The sequence below is a fragment of the Miniopterus natalensis genome, chromosome 19 (assembly GCF_054644295.1).
Source record: "Miniopterus natalensis isolate mMinNat1 chromosome 19, mMinNat1.hap1, whole genome shotgun sequence".
Taxonomy (NCBI): domain Eukaryota; kingdom Metazoa; phylum Chordata; class Mammalia; order Chiroptera; family Miniopteridae; genus Miniopterus; species Miniopterus natalensis.
Window position 1 is genome coordinate 22,317,336 of NC_142099.1, and position 17,158 is coordinate 22,334,493.

At 46.3% G+C, this 17,158-nt stretch overlaps 1 protein-coding gene across 1 annotated transcript in view; it reads left to right on the forward strand.

Annotated features, from left to right (window-relative positions):
* RGL1 (ral guanine nucleotide dissociation stimulator like 1) overlaps nucleotides 1-15,733 on the forward strand; it is a 103,999-nt gene extending 88,266 nt beyond the window's left edge. The window contains exons 12-18 of the mRNA XM_016224609.2: nucleotides 999-1,031; nucleotides 3,071-3,192; nucleotides 4,096-4,185; nucleotides 6,383-6,569; nucleotides 9,604-9,858; nucleotides 11,537-11,651; nucleotides 14,176-15,733. Coding sequence (XP_016080095.1) covers nucleotides 999-1,031; nucleotides 3,071-3,192; nucleotides 4,096-4,185; nucleotides 6,383-6,569; nucleotides 9,604-9,858; nucleotides 11,537-11,651; nucleotides 14,176-14,363 — 990 coding nt within the window. The 3' untranslated portion in view covers nucleotides 14,364-15,733. The remainder of the gene's footprint in view (nucleotides 1-998; nucleotides 1,032-3,070; nucleotides 3,193-4,095; nucleotides 4,186-6,382; nucleotides 6,570-9,603; nucleotides 9,859-11,536; nucleotides 11,652-14,175) is intronic.
* Nucleotides 15,734-17,158: the final 1,425 nt, after the last annotated feature.

Consider the following 17,158-nt stretch of genomic DNA (forward strand, 5'->3'; position numbering starts at 1 on the left):
TTCCACTGTATCTGATGGGGTAGGGAGCCAAGTGTGTGAATTTTTAAGTATTCCACTTTTTTTTCATATTATTATCTGCTCTGAGGCCCCAGCACTCGGGCACGCGTACTCTCTTTCTCTCTCTCAATGGGAAAGGAGGTGAACCCAATCAAACAAGCTACTTGTTAGTAACAGTAGTAAAATATTCAGTGGAGAATAAATTGATATTTGAAATGAGATTTAAGGATTGGTTGTATGTATTTAAGTTCATCTCACCTCCATGGTTATCACATGTAATCAGCTTTATGATTGGAAGGAATAGCAGTAATGTTCCATACACCTGCCTCCGAGTGCACCATAAATGCCGTGGACATGCTCGTTCATGTCGCCTTTCCTGAGCTCTGTGTCTCTTTACCTCCTCTGCCTCAGCTTATCTCAGGAAACACTCCCCAGTGTTGGGGAATTTTTTGGAGTGACCAATGATTTAGAAGTTAAATCCACCCCACTGAGAAGAGGAGGAGCCGGGGAGATGAAGAATTGAAACTCAACTTTTCATGATGCTATGTAGGAGAGACTTCCCTTTTGATAAACCATTGACAATTTGGTTCCTCCTATGAGTCAAGAACCATCTGTTTTTGTTGCTTTGGTAAAAAAAAAAAAGATAAAGTGTAATGGAACATTTACTCAAGCTCTTGCTCTTCCTGGTTCTGCAAAATGCATTTGGGTTCTGAATTGTAACTCCTTGATCCTTACAATTTTAGTTGTTTGAGACATTTTAAGAGAAAGGCTGTTTGCCTGCCCTGTCCTATCATAGTTAAAAGAATGTTTTTCTTGAAGCAAACAATGCTTCTCTTCCTCCAGAGTAGCCATAATTATAGTGTCATTAACATTTATGACTTTAGTTTAACCTTAATTAAAGCCTTCGATTGGTTTTAATAAGATCTAGAACAACATAGGGTTTGGCTGTGGTTCACAGTAGTTCGGTTTGTCACTCTTTTTTTTTTTTTAATTTCTTTCAGGGTGGGCTGATCAACTTTGAGAAAAGGAGACGGGTAAGTAGAGCTCTTGGCTGTGGTTGTCCATCTGACTTTATCTGGGCATGAAAAAAATGAAAGAAGTGGGGACTTAAATTTTTTATAGAGGCAGAAACAAATGAATTAGCATTTATTGAACATTCGTCGTATACTACTATGCTGGGCATGTTTCTATACATTATCCCCCAAGAGCCCTGTGAGGAAGCCGGGACTGAGGGAGATGAAGTCACTTGGCAAGGGTCACCTGGTGGCAGAGCCAGGGCTCAAATCCTACCAGCCACTCCAGAGCCCACCTTCCTTTCCTTACCCTCTTCCTCTCCTTTACAATTAGCTCCAGTAATAACAGGTTCGCCCTATTAAGGAGAAGGGGTTTCTTAAGAGTAAGTGACATAGAAGAGGAAATAAAGTTGGTTAACTTATGGGCCTGCGAGAGGAAAGGAGAGGGTCTTTGTTGTTGTATGTGGATAATTATTTTTTTTTCTTCCCTCTCAGTGTAGGAAAGGGTCTTCAGCATAAATTTGAATTTTTGTGTGTGTGTGTGCACAATAGAATAGTTAGTTCTGCATTGCACTAAAAAAAATAAAGCAGAGAGCTCTGAAAATTTGCTATGGCTTTAGTGTTGACGTGGTGTAGTTAAATAGATATTTAAAAGATTCAAAGGCAACCCAGTGGTAAAAATAATAACTTCACCCCAGAGTACTCTTACTGCTCTTTAGTTATTCATTCATTCTTTTATTCCACAAATATGGATGGCATACCTAACATGGGTCGGGCACTGTGATAGGTTTGGGTATTACAGCAGGAAAGGAAAAGACAGAGCTCCCTGTCCTCATAAAGTTCACAATCCAGGAGGAAGGTAGACACATAAATAGGCAATTGCAGCGAAACCTGAGTAAGGGCTTGTGAGCAGAAGTAGTGCGTATTACAGGAGCATGTAGGAGGGGCATCTGTCCCCAACTCAGGGGGTCAGAGAAACTTCCAGGAGGAAATGACCTTGAAGTTAAAACCAGAACTTCAGGAGCTAAGCAGGCTGAGTTCACTGGTAACGAGATACTAACCTAGACAGATGTGAGGCTTCTGTCCTGGGTGGAGTATACTTTCTTCTGTAGCCCGATGATAAACATTGGTTGAGGATACTGAGACAAGGACGGAGGTCATTGGATGGGGAACTGACACCGTGGACTCTGTCAGTTGCCGGGTTACTTCTGTCATGTCCTGTAAGGATAGAACAAACTGTTGTTGCTTCCACAGTTACCCACCTTTGTCCTTTAACTTCAGCATAATCATGGATGGCAGTCTCTTTCCTTTTAAGACTAGCATGTGGGACTCTTGGAAACTTTGAGTATAATACCTAAGCCTAAAGCTTATACCCATTGCTGACTTAAAAATAAAAATCTTTATTGATAGAGCTAAAGAAGTATAAATAATTTTGGACATAATTATATACTGGCTTCTCTTGTGAGCTTTAAAAGACTTAGTTAAATGATTTACTGGAGTAGTAAAAATCCAAGGATTTGGGAAGTCTAAACATTCAAGTTTATGAGGCACTGAACTGAGGCAACAAATACCAAAACTTATTTGTTGAGGAGTAAGGGTTGAAGAAGATGGGGGTGAGGAACTTGGGAGCCTCCAGACTTAAATTTTTGTTTATTTTTTAGACTATAGAAACAGAACATTTAAATATATTTCAGAAGTACTAAATTAAAAAAAATAGCTTCTCTATCCTTAGAATTATAATAGAAAGGAACAAAAGGAAGTCCCTCTGCCTGTAGATAGTAACTAGCTTGGGTTGCTTTGTAGCCTGTCTTAGTCATGCAGGTTGCTTTATCAAGGGGAATAGAGGATTGACAGTTAAAGCAGATGGGACTTGAGAGATCCTGAGTTAGAATTTTAAAGTTATTCAGCTCTTTTGTTTCTGAGGAAGGCAGTGCTTCGGACAGAGCCCCCCTAGATGATTTTCTTCATTGTTGAGCCCCTTGTGGCATTTTTGCATGTTGAAGAGATGTGTATTTGGTTGGCCTCATTACTCTTTCTTTTTGGTGTTCTGCCTGCGTTAGGAGTTTGAAGTGATTGCCCAAATAAAGCTCTTACAGTCTGCCTGCAACAGCTATTGTATGACCCCAGACCAGAAGTTCATCCAGTGGTTCCAGAGGCAGCAGCTCCTGACAGAGGAGGAGAGGTAGGCGGCCTGTTGCCCGCCACGGTGGGGCTGCGGTGTTGGCCGGAGGGCTACTGCGCCCAGCTCCTCGCGTGGCCGTTGACTCACCAGCTGCCTAGTGAGCAGCGCCTGGGCTCCAGAGCCTCGGTTTTCAAAGGGTAATGGCGTAGCAGGAAAAGCTGAACTGATGACATCAGAATATGTGCTTTCAGATTCTCGCTCTACCATTTATCATCTCTGTAACCCTGAACAAGTCATTTACTCTTCCTGATCTTCAAGATGCTCTTCTATAAGACGTTTGTGACGATTAAGTGAAATCATATTTGGGAAAAACATTGCTAAAGTGCTCACATCACCACCACCACCGCCACTGTCACCGTGTTTGTCACTGGTGTTAATTGGTACAGCTTTCAATCAGGGAGGGCAGATGACTCATGAAGAATTGAAATAAAGCGCTACTGGGCCCCCGGGCAGGAACAGTTCATTTAGCCACGGATGGGGGGAAACGGAAGATAGTCATGAAGTGTTAGCATTTGGTAAATAAGTTCAGTACGTGCATACACACACACACACACACACACACACACACTCACACAGTGGGATGGGAATGATCAGGGGGCAGAATGGAATCAGCCTTTGATGCTTCCACAAAGCACAAATGCACGTATTCGAGGCCTTCGGAACTACCCGGCCTCAGTCTGTAGGCGGGGGGATGGGGGTGGGGTGTCGGGAGGAGGCACAGGTGTCAGTTTGTAAGATCTGGTCATTGAGTCAGTGCCCTCTGACGTGTGATAGGACAACATAGTGTATAGCTTTATTCTGAGTCGTCAGAACCTTCCTTTAAAATAAAACCAGCGGATCACTTGACTCTAAACCTGTTCTTCGGTTGGGCTCTGACCTCGCGCGCTCCCTTCTCTTCCCCAGCTACGCCCTCTCCTGTGAGATCGAAGCGGCTCCTGACGCCAGCGCCACCTCGCCCAAGCCTCGGAAGAGCATGGTGAAGAGGCTCAGCCTGTGAGTGTCCCTCAGGGGTCCTGGGGCTGCAGGGGGTCCCGTCAGAGCTGGGGAGAGGTAGGGTATTCAACACAGTCCCCCTGAGCCAGTAGTACTTGCAGGTCCAAGCGGGGAAGCAACTTGGAAAATAGAAATGAGTCAGAAAAAAGATATGCTTCAGGTCTTAGAATTTGAACTTATAATTCCTAAAATATTTGATACAAAACCAAGCTCACTCTCGTTGTTTCTATTATTGTTCTTTTGTACAGTCAGTGCTTGCGCGGGCACATGCGGTTCCTCCCTGCAGCGTGCTCCGTGCCCCCGTTTGACAGACTCCTTTCCTCTCTGTGTTGCCTGTTAACGGTAAAACGTCTCGGTCTTGTCTGCACAAGTATTTTGCCCTCACTCTTGGAACTGTTAGATGGGTATAGAATTCAAGAATGACTCTTTCACTCAGCACTTTGAAGATATTATTCCATGTCTTCTGACTTCTGTTGTTGCTTTGAGATGTCTGGTATCTGTTTAATTACTGTTCCTTTGTGTTGTGCCCCCACCCCCCACCCTGTTGCTTTTAAGAATTTCTAGTCTCTCAGGTACCGATATGCAGTTTAAGTGGGGATTTGATCTTATTTGTCCCATTCAAGGTGTGGTTCCTGGATCTGAGGATTCATGTGGTTTGTTGGTTCTGCAGTCTTCTCGGCCACCATCCCTTCAGCTACAGTCCCTCTTCCATGCTCTCGGTTGGCTTCTGCTGGGACTCTCTTATACACACACAGGCGTTTCTCATCCCATTCTTGGTATCTTTTCATCTGTGTTATTTTCCATGTCTTTATATTTTTGGTACTGATTTCTGAGGCTTTCCTTCAGATCTGACAACACTTATTTAATCTCTGCACTGAGTTTTTAATTTAAATCACTACATTTCTCATCATACAAGTGCCTTTTTTTCAAATTTTCTTTCTATTCTTTTGCCAGAATATCTTGCTCTTAACTCCTGCTTTCAATTTCTTTTCTTATATCTTTAATATTTTTAAACATACTTATTTTATGTGTTGGCCCATGGTAGAAACTCAAATATTTGTCAGATGAATGAATAAATTATTAGTTTCTTTATGACAGTTCTTGTATCTGAAATCCTCAGGAGTCTAAACCTGCTGTGTGTTATGCCTGTTGACTCTTTGGGTAGGATGCTTTCTTGTGTGTATTTTATAATTTTGTACTGTGAGTTCATTTTTATCAGGGAATTCTCTGCTGCCTGGGTTGAAGGCATATTTCTCCAGAAATATATATATATTTTAAAATTCTAGTTTCTTCAGCAGTATTACTGGCCTGAGAGTTCCTAGACTGCTTGGGTAGCAAATCTGAGTGAGGCGCTGGCTGAGATCCCACATGACTGCTGGACAGATGCTTTCCTTTCACTTGAGCTCAGGCAAAGACGGAGAAGCTGCCCTGTTTTTTCCCTGTGCCAACAAGAAGATATTTTTTTAGCCCATCTTTTTACTAAGGTACAACCCTTCGAGGGTCCTGGCTGTATGTAAGGGGTCTCAGTTGGAACTCCCAACCTTACATAAACAGCCCCTCATCTTTGGGACCTGTGTATGTGTTAAAATCCATGCCCCTAGTTTGCCAAGATTGGCGCCTCCCATTCCCCATCCAGAGCAGCTGCAGAATTAGCTCACATGCTCTGGTTTTCAGTTCCCTTTTTCTTTCCTGCCTGTAGGGATTTTCCTTACTGTCTTGCATGCCCAACTTTAAAAAGATTTTTTAATGTTTCTTATCTAGTTGTTTTATAGTGAAGGGATTTAGATTATCGAAGTTCATCCGCTCATAGGAAACAGAATCTGCTTCCTTGGTTTCTTGTCCAGCTCAGTGCCAGTCTTCTTCAGCCTCATGGAGTTCACTTTATGATGGGATTTGGATCCTGTCATAGTGGTCCACAGGCTGTTAAAAAAAGGAGAACCCTTGACCTAGAAAGACCTCAGATTAATATGGCCTTCTGTTCAGCTAAGCAATCTGTGTGTTCTTTGAGGTTGGAAATAATCTATTGGGACAAGATGTTTACTATGATCTGTTAGAAACTTTGTGGCAAATGTTTTCCTAAAATAATAATGACACAAGATTGAGAAACCATCAAGGACTTAATTAACACAAAAATATTTGCTCAATCACGGATTCCAGTTTGTAAGAGCCTGAACACCTGGCGTTGTGTTTTCTGCAGACTGTTTCTGGGGTCAGACCTTATCACCAGTAGCACTCCCACCAAAGAGCAGCCCAAGTCTACTGCCAGTGGGAGCTCTGGCGAAAGCATGGACTCTGTGAGTGTGTCCTCCTGCGAGTCAAACCACTCGGAGGCTGAGGAGGGCTCCATCACTCCCATGGACACACCGGATGAGCCTCAGAAAAAGGTATATTCTTATTTCTTCTCCCTAATGCCTAATTTAGGCACCCGACACAGTGTTTGCCACGTGAGGAATGTCTGCTTTCAGCTATCAAGAGCAGAGTTCTCTCTGGGGACTCGTTCCTTATAGACACAGGTCTAAAAGCGAGGGGCATGTCAGGTTATTCCTCTGGCTTTCGAAATATTGTTTAGTACCCACATCCAAAGGTAGCTGAAGGATTGTAACCTTAACATGGGCTGCGTTTACTGAGGAGATGTGGGATTTTCTTAGAGAGACAGCGATGTGTCAGCATCTTTTGTCACACCTTGGCTCAGCCAAGCTTTTACCACCAGTGCGTTGTATAGCGAAGTGCCTCAAAACTCAGTACTTAAAACAACGACTGTTTCTTCTCTGTCATGCACAGCAGGCTGGTTGAGTTGGGCTGGGCTTGGCCCTGGGCCATGGGTTCGGTCCATGTCTGCTCTGTCTGCCTTCCTTTCTTTTTGGAGTGATGGGCTAAGACAGGTGAACAAGAGGGCAGACCCCACCCCGTAAACACACATTAATTAAGCCTTCACCTGGGTTACAGCTACCAACATTGTATTGGCTAAAACAAGCCATGTGGGAAATCCCACATAAATAAATGAGGCAGGGAGCTGTATTCCACTTCTCGTGGGAGGAACTGTGGAGTCACAGGGCAAAGGGCCTGGATGCAGAGGAGGGTAAGGAATTAGTAACAGTGACACGATCTACCATGTCCCCCACAAAAAGAAAGTGATGAGAGGTGACAAAAGAAGTCCCATAGAGAGTTTCCATGTCCCATGCTGCATGAATAAATGAAAACAAAACAAAAGATCCATCTTAGTCTTCTGCACACATCTGCTTCGGTTGTTGGTCTCTGAGCTAGGATCAAGACGTCCACTTTGACGTGACTAGAATTTGCACCATTTGGGGAGGCTTGGGGCAGCCTCACTTGCGGTGTGAGTGAATTCTGGCCCTTTAGCTATGCTTAGGCCAGTGAGGTAGAGTGTTGGTACAGGTCTTTCATGTTGTTTATGTCCAATGTGCAAGGGGATCTGTGTGCTGTTTCATACTGTGTTACAGCAGCAACAGCAATCCAGGGATCCTCAGGTGCCCTTTTGTCGCAAAGTGGCCAGTGCAGGAAGGACACCCAACTCAGGACCCATCGCCAAGGTGGCTCAGGAGCTGCCCCAGTTGGATTTCTCACCTTTCTGTTTTGAAATCCAGGGAAGATTTTCCCTAAGCCGGGGGCATGATCGCTCTCTATGACCTTGACCTGCAGCATTGACTGTCAGCCTGGAGTGAGGTCTCATTATTCACCTTTTGACAGGTCCTTATGGTTTGTAGGCCCCTTTTCTGATGATGGACATTGTACAGAGGTGACAGCTGAGGTTATTGCCCACATCTTTGGGGTTTCTGCCTGTTCAGGAAGGAGAGAGACTCACATTTGCACCTGTTGCCATAATGGACACGTGTGTGGGTCCATATCATCCCTTTAAAAGGACATCAAAGCCCAGCGTGTGTCCTTTGCTTACCCCTTGCTTCATTCCTTTTTGTCTCCCCTCAATCACGCCAGTGCTTCAATTTCTTGCACAAGTCATGCATTTTTATTCTTTGAATGAATCTGGCTCAGAGTCATAAATTTCTAAGGTTTAAAAATGAGTAATTGAATTGGATGAAAGCAGTCGCAAGGCTTCAGCATCCCGGAAAGTTAGCGGGAAAGGCCTCAGCTGTCCTGCTCAGTTCACAGCTGACCCGGTGACCTCCGCAGTCCCTGCCCACTCTGCGATGCTGCGGCCTCCCCACTGGCTACACTGGGAGGCCGCTCTTTTCAGTGAAGTGTAATTTCCTCCCTTTTTCTTCACTCCCCTGATCACGATTTCCAAACATTTGCTTTCACACTTGCTCCTCAGAATAAATCCTTAGTAAGAATTTGGGGGCTCCTCCTGTAGTCCGTTTGGAGCTGCTTTAGCCCAGCTTTATCTTCAAGGCTTTATCTTAATTATAAATGTCATTAAAATCATGGGAAATCTAACAGAGGAAAACAGATTTACATGAAGGGAAAAGGTGATAAAATTGAACCAGTAACCGGAACGTGGGCCCTCTCGGCTGCTGTGCAGTACACCTGCAGCCACTGGCTGATTCACTTGGGAACATAAGGAAAAAGATGTAACTAAACCGTATTATGATGGAGCCACAGTTAGGCTTCTACATTTCAGAGCTGAAACACCAGCTTGCTGGGCTCTAATTAATTAAACTAGGTATGCCGTAGAATTTAATGCCATAGGAAGAAGTCTGTAGGAAATACAAGATATGTGAAAGCTCATCACAGCCTCACAATGACAACTCTCACCGGGGCGGTGAAATACCATGTTCAGCCACCACATTATCGTAACTGCGGACGGGGCCTTGGCTACGTCTTTGCTCTGCGAACCTGGCCACGGGCATCAGGGAACTTAGGGGCATGTCCAGGTCGTACTGTCAGTAGTTTTCTCTGCCCTCCTGTTCCTCAGCAGCCGAAAGGGAATGGTCCTGGCGATCTCCAGGCGCCTTTTTAGGACTCATTTCATGCAGAGCTGTAAAATGTGGTCCTTATTTTAGAATATCCACGTTTCTCTCCCGCTGCACAGTCTGATTGCAAAGCGGAACCAGGACAGGGGTGCTCCGTGGGCGTGCCAGGCATTGCTGCTGTTCAGGGCAGGCGGGGCTGCTGCACCGTCCTCCGGCGTCCTGCCCTGCAAGCGGCCACCTCCCCTCCCTGCCTCTGGTGTCTGCTGCCATCTGCTGGTTAATTTCTTAAGAGCAGCTGATGAGGGTAACGGGACAGCCCTTGCCCCACAGCTGTGGAGGGTACTGAGTCAGGTAGGCGTCTCCCGGGGGCGCTTCCACCGGAGACAGGACACGTGTGCTGTGGGCCCTTTGGAGGGAATAACGGGAAGGAATCAGTCTCAGCAGCTCCGCTTTGGAAACGGCGAAGCGCAGCGCCGGCCGAGATTCTAGCAGGCCCGGGTGTGTCACCGGGGTGTATTTTCTCCTCCAGCTGTCCGAGTCGTCCTCCTCGTGCTCCTCCATCCACTCCATGGACACCAACTCCTCAGGGATGTCGTCCTTCCTCAACCCCCTCTCCTCCCCTCCGTCCTGCAACAACAACCCCAAGATCCACAAGCGCTCCGTCTCCGTGACCTCCATCACCTCCACGGGGCTGCCGCCCGCGTACAACCAGCAGAGCGAGGACACCTGCATCATCCGCATCAGCGTCGAGGACAACAACGGCAACATGTACAAGAGCATCGTGGTGAGCGCCTGGCTCCCCCTTCCGGCCGCTTCCCGCTGACGCCTGTCGCCGGCCGTCCCAGCCCATCGCCACCCCCGTGGTGGCCTCTCTGCTTTAGCTTCACGCTCTGTCCGCCGACCGGGCTGTGGGCATCTCCCTGAGACCGTCACCCAGCATAGTTTCCTCCCCGAGCCTTCCATGAGCACTTATTCCTCCCTTGTAAATGGACTGGCCAGATGCTTTGGTCACAGACAACTGTGCGAGGTCTCTGTCGCCCACAAGGACCCCGTTGTAGTGCGTGTTGTTTATTGAATGGCAAATACCAGCTGCTGCCGGATTAGAGGGAGACATCTGGGCGGGTGGCAGGTTCACAATGACACAGTTCTCTCCGGGACTTTAGACTTCTTTGTTTGTTTTGTTTTTGTGGTTGTCTCTCTTTTTACCTCCCAGTGAGAACAGCTTTTATTTTTAACTAAGAATAATTTGTGTTTCCATTTGCTCTCTTTCATATTTAAAGAAATCGCCCCAGGGATGGCACCTAAGTCAGCCCTCTGGTCCTGAGCACCCTGCACATAATAGGTGGCTGGTGGGCAGAGATAGGGCAGAAAGTCAGAATTGGCCGTGAGGGGAAACTTTACTTAAATACTTTAAAAAATGTTAGATTTATTATTTTTTAACATTTAGAAGCTGACTTTTGTTGAAGCATAATTTACAAGCAATTACATACGCAAATCTTGTGTTCAGTTCTTTGGAGTTTGATAACTATCTCGACCTCTGCCTTTACCTCTGTCTGTGTCTGTGTCTACGACTACATATGTGACCACCATCCCAAGTTTACATAAAGAACCATTTTTCGTCCTTCCAAAAATTCCTTTGTGCCCCTTACTGTCAATCCCCTCTTACCCTGGTTAAGGTTAAGGTTCAGGTTAAGGTAAAGTTAGTTTTCTAACGACCGCAGGTTAGTGTAGCCTGTTTTTAAAAGAAGTGTTTCCTGCAGCATGTGATCTTCTGTGTCTGGTTTCTTTGGCTCAACGTGATGTTTTAAGAGATTCATCCCCAATGTTCCCTGTATCAGTTCTTAATTTCCTTTTATCTGCTGAGTAGTGTTCTGTTGGGAACATATGATAATTTCTTTATCTGTCTCCTAATCTCCTGAAGATGGAGAGTCAGGTCGATTCCAGTTTTTAGCTATTATGAGTAAATCTGCTATGAACATTTGTGTACAAGTCCTCTTGTGGACATATGTTTTCATTTCCCTTGGTAATACCTAGGAGTAGGATTGCTGGGTCACGGGGTCACTTATGTTTTTCGAAATGGTCCGTGTGCCAGACTGGCCATTTCTGACCCACAGGCCATTTCTGACCAGTGCCATAGCAGCAGCTCAGCAGGTAAGGATAATTACCTGTGCCCTCATGTATCTTCTTCCAGAACCTCAACCAGTGAGAGGAGATAAGCAAGGCATGCACTCTCTGTTTTAATAGGGGGAGACGCTGTGACTCAGGGAGTAGGTGACTGAGTAGATGACCCAGCATCCTTAAGACAACTAAGGCTGGAGCCAGGACTAGAACCCACGAGTTCTGGCTCTTGGTCCTACTCTCATTCCACTGGGCCATTTCTCTTGAAAAGAATAAGGGGGGCAGGAGAGCTCTTTCAGGAGACATGAAGCTAAACACTTTGCACACACTCATTGTCTTTCCAGCTGACGAGCCAGGACAAGACACCCGCCGTGATCCAGAGAGCGATGCTGAAGCACAACCTGGACACGGACCCGGCCGAGGAGTACGAGCTGGTGCAGGTCATCTCAGAGGACAAAGGTGAGCTGGGCGCACACTGCTTCTCCTGCCTCCTCGTGGCAGGTGTCCCCAGGTTTAGAAGACAGAAAATGGACACAGTGTTTTTTAAATAATGGAACCAGTGGGGATTCTGATTGTGCGAAGGCCGAGTTGTTGGGGAACCATGCCGGTCCCTCACCTGTAGCATTAAGCGTCTCAGGCTCCCGCTCCCCCCAGCCGCCCGTCGCCTCTCCAGTTTTGCTGAGCATTCCCGCTGCCCATTCTTTGTAAGCCTCTCGTCCTGTGTCGTGTGTCACCCTGTGTCAGGAGGTGCGGGTAGTTGGGGGCTCTGTTGGTCTTTGCAGACAGCCACACACCTCCTTTACCCAATAACGTGTGTCTTCGTTGTGTGTGGACCTCAAATATAGCAGTTTCTGTGATCATTTCTCATTGTTTCAGTTAATCGTTTATGAGAGGTTTGTAAGTTTGCCCTTCAGCTTATCTGTATTCATGATTGACCTTCAAGCAGCGAAAGCTTCTAACACCAGCATCTGAAGGGTCTTTCACTCACACTTCTTGAGACAGAGCTGCTGATCTATGACATGCTTCAGTGTGCCTAGAACCCATTATTTAAAGAAATTCCTTCTATGAAAATTCTGGGCAAATAATCACCCTGAATGTGTCTGTTTGCTCATTTGAATTGGGGCTGTATTTGCTGAGTGGAGGAGACAAGCTGGGAGATAACTCCTCTATACCCTGTCACGTCATAGAAAGTGACTCAATCAGAGTGAGTCTCATTTCCAAGTCCAGAGGAGCAGCAAATACACCGACAGACCCACCACTGACCAGTGTCAATGTGAGTGTCCTCATGCAGCCCCCTGTAAGGCAAAAGGACAATTATACAGGCTGGGTAAGGGAAGGGAGCAGCTGCTCACACTCCATTTGACCAACAAATTACTCAGGGCTGTACCTTGGGCCAAAATTAGTAGCACCCTTCCCCAGAGATGAAAGACTATAGCCTCAGAGAAAATTCTTTCTCTACTACCTCTTAGAAGTGTTCTCATTCATCAGCTGAGCCCTAGCTTGTGGAGCACACCTTTCTCGGTTATAAGCCAGAGTTCGATGGAGTTTCAGTGAAAATTCTAAGCCTCAAAGGTGGTCTCTTGAGTTTTACCATGTTGCCGACCGAACAACACTAAGGTGAGGCCGGTGGGCCTGAAGATCCAGGAATCCCGAGATGCAGCCTGGGCCCAGCTTTGTTCACCGCTGTGTGGTCTTGGGTGGGCTGCTTGACCCCCCCGAGGCCATGGTCTTTAGTTCGTTAAAGGGGAATACGTGGGCAGGAGACCGGAGACACTTTAAGGGAGTTGTTCTTGATGAAACATTTGTGCAGAATGGACCAGAGTCACCTGGAACCTGGTTGCATCAATCTTGCTGTAGAATCTCGGTGTTTGAAGTTAACACAGGTTGGCTTAGCCCAGTTCTGCAGTCAGATGCCTCCCTGCTCCACTACCACGAAGCTAGACTTGCACATGTTACCTTTTATATTCCGTTTGGTTTTTTAGACTCCCATTACCTCTGAGTACTAGATAGTACATACCTACTTTTAAAAAGAAAAAGGAATTAAAATAACTTTGCTTGATAATTTCATATCACACCTGGAATAATCCTTGTTCAGAAATTGCAGCTATCTAGTTGGGAATCATTGCAGTAGACAATAGTTTACATGTTAACGGAGGTGTGCTGTCTTATATGATGCTGTTTAATATTAAAATACAAACTCTTGGCCTGGCCGGGCATGGCTCAATGGTTGAGCATCGACCCAGGAACCAGGAGATCACGGTTCGATTTCTGGTCAGGGCACAGGCCAGGGTTTCGGGTTCGATCCCCAGCAGGGGGCATACAAGAGGCAGCAGATCAATGACTCTCTCTCATCACTGATGCTTCCATCTCTCTCTCCCTCTCCCTTCCTCTCTCTGAAATCAATAAAGATATATTAAAAAAAAAAATACAAGCCCTTGATGAAACAGGCCTCACAAGGAATAAAATACTGGGTGGATTAGGGATTACCTCAAAAACATTTCGATACTCCAAAAAAAGGAGTTCTGGAAAACGCTGTAGAGTTTCTGCTTTCCCCTTATGTTGTTGGATCCTCTTAGTCTTGAGAAAAGCTGCATATTGGTGTAGAAAACAGACCACAGGACGGGAGAGACTTGGGTTCTAGTCCCAATTCTGCCATTAACTAGCCGTGATCTTGGGAATGTCATTTAAATCCACTTAGGCTCTGTCTCCTGTAGAACCTTCTTCCAGTTAAAACATTCTGTATTTGAATGTTTAGTTCATGGGTTGAATTTCTAAGTTCATATTTGCACTTAGTTTTTTAAAACTGGGATTGAGAAGTTGTATGAACCTGTTTTTTGGGGGGCAGTGGGGGTGGTCATTATCAGGTTCCATTCACATTCCTGGGCCATCGTCCCAGCCTTGTTTCTGAGCAAACTCTGAAGGCCACTGTCAGTGCTGGGCTGACTGCAGGAGCTGACTGCCTTCTCTCCCTTCTCTGCTCTAGAACTCGTGATCCCAGACTCTGCAAACGTCTTTTATGCCATGAACAGCCAAGTGAACTTTGACTTCATTTTACGCAAAAAGAACTCCGCAGAAGACCCAGTGAAACTGCGCAGCCGGACAAGCTTGACCTTGCCCAGGACAGCTAAACGGGGCTGCTGGAGCAACAGACACAGCAAAATCACCCTCTGAAGGGAGGGACCAGTGGCCCCTTGCTCGCCCATGGCAGAGTGTGGCTGAGCACAGGCCGTGGTGATTGCAGCTACCATCCAGTGTTAGAGGATCATTGGTGAAGTCAACAGCTATTTATTAAGTTCCTGTCGCGTGCAAGGCACTGTGACAGGCTGTGGGGAGGTCACAGGTGAATTTGACATAGAAAGGAGGGACGATTCACTGATTCTCTTTGACCTATTTGAGACTGAAATGCAAAATTATCCACATTTATAAATATATATGACACATATTTGGTATGTATGTGTGTATATAAAAATATATGAGGGACTTGGAGGATATTCTAGACTGTGGAAAAACAAATTTGCACAATGGCCTGGGAAGTTGAGGTCACTTTTTACAGGGAAATAAAAGGAACTGAGAACCTAGTTTCCTACCTGCCAAGTAAGTGGATCCAATCCTAGGAATACAGTGTCCTTGTGCCAGTATTAGGAGAAGCCCAAACTGTTTTCTTAAAGGGAGAGGATGACTTTCTCAACCAGGTGCCACCAAGAGGGGACAACTGCAGGGGCCAGATGTGCCATGGGCTCAATGAGAGGCCGCTTTGGAAAGGGTTTGGATGAGCCCATGGCTTCCCTGGCCTCTGCCCCCATGCCGGCCTCTGCTGCCCCAGGGAGGCAGGGAGCTGCGGAGGCCCAGCCAACCCACTGGTGCAGCCGGCAAGACACTCCTGGGATCAACACAAGCCCGTTTGGATTTCCAGCAGCCGCATTGCGTTTGTTTCCCCCGAACTCACATATCTCAATCATTACTGCACAAGTAGCCATGTTCTTTCCAATTGCCTTTTGCATGTAAAGCTCTGTGTCTGGAGTCCTTTGCCACCTGGATTGTCGCACCTCTGTACTGTGTGCAATTTGTTCCTCAGGTATAGAGAGTTCTACTGCATTTGACTCTTGTTTGGTCATTTTGAGCCTGTGAAAGATTCCTAAGCAGCAATTGCTTCGCCAGCAGCCCCTCGGAAGGTGTCCCCGCTGACAGCTGTGTCCCGTTTTACGCATTGACTTGCCTCATTACTCTGCCTCCTCACGGGGAGAGAATTGGGCTGTGTTTCCTAAAGCATTTCTGCAGAGGTACAGTCTTCCAGATGGAATCAGTGACTTTTTTTTTCAGGTCCCACACTTGCTATCCCAGTGTCACTGTGAGTGAGATTTTTTTTGTCTTCGGTAACACCATCACCCTCTCCCTTCCAAATCTAAGCTGTGCTGGGGTTTGAACTAAAAGCCATATGCAGGATACTGACGTGTAAGAAGCACTTTCAGAATGTTGTCCCTTTTAAGAAAAAATTCTCAAAATAACCAGTTTTCATTCCAGAAATAAAGAGAACGAAACCAGATATGAAGCGTAGATTGTAACATGGAGCTTTTTTCCTTCTAATCCTGTAAGACGGCTCCCAAAGGTTATGTGAGATTTATGTTGTATAAATGACGATATGAAATCTGCAAGAAACACCAGGGGAAGTTTGCAGATTTGGGGCAGTGGACCAAAGAACGAGCCAGGAAGGCTTCAGAGTCCTTCAGGTCTCCCCACGAGACCAGCCTGTGCGTCGTCAAGACCGACACGGTTCCAAGTAGTCGAAAAGCACTTCTGTCTGCTAGGCTTGTGCTGGGAGGAGAGAGGCCAGGGTGCTAGACATCGTGGACAGCGAGGCGATGCAGCCTCAGCCTGTCACAAAGGAAACAGAACCGCCGGGCTCGTTCTGAGCGCAGCTGCCAAGACACACGTGTGCCCATGTGCTCGCCCTGTGTATTTATACTGTACATGTAGAGTCTAGATTTATATACTGCAATGTAAAAATATATATATTTTACTTTTTTTAAAGACCATGGAAATTCCAAGTAGATAAAACATCGCCTCATTTATTTAATGCCACTCGAAATGTCTTCAACTTGTCTCCTGGTGGACGGCCGGGTAAGGCTTTTAGCTGCTCGCATGCTCGTCTTTCCGCATCTCCATTGTCTGTTTACCTGTTGGTTAAACTAATAAACTGGTTGGGACTTGGTTGGCATGTGCTGCCGGCCCCAAAGGGATTGTATCTGGAGTGTTAATGAGGTGGGTCCTGGGTTCCAGATGTGCCAGCTCTTCGGACGCCCACTCCGGCTGTGTTGGAGGGAGCAGAGGGAACAGCAGCAGCAGAGTGAGGAGGGGACCCTCTGCACTGGCAAGTGTCCCAAACCTCGCAAGAAAGAATGACGTCCCCAGTAAATAGCCATCAGGTGGGATGCTTTGCTGCTCGCTTGCTCCTGTTAGGAGGCATGCAGTGGGGGCACTTTATAACACGGAACTTCAGGCTAGGCTCCCAGGCAGTACGTGGCCTACTTCCTGACAGCTGTCCCCCCATCTGCACTTGTGACCCCCTGCGTAATTCTCGGAACCTGGGGCCTCGAGGGGAAGGTCTTCCCGAAAGGCAGTTGCATCAAGCGAGGCCCCCTTCACTCGCCAGCTGCACGTTATTGCCATCCCATCATATTATTTCCAGAATGTTCCAGAACCATTTTCCAGTGGATTCCTAAATGGCTCCAAGTCATCCACTATTCTGGGTCCTTGTGATATTTTGGAGAGAGCCATCCAGGTGTTTTAATCATTGATAATACAGGTGGGGCAGGAAGGAAAAGGGGTGTCTGTTTCTGGCACTAGGGGACTACTTTTTTAAGATCATTCTAGCAAACAGGTTCCCTTGTTTTGCCTCTATCTAGAAACTGGACATGGTGACTTTCTGCCTAAAGGAATCATGTCTCAAATGCCGTTCTTTGGAGCCT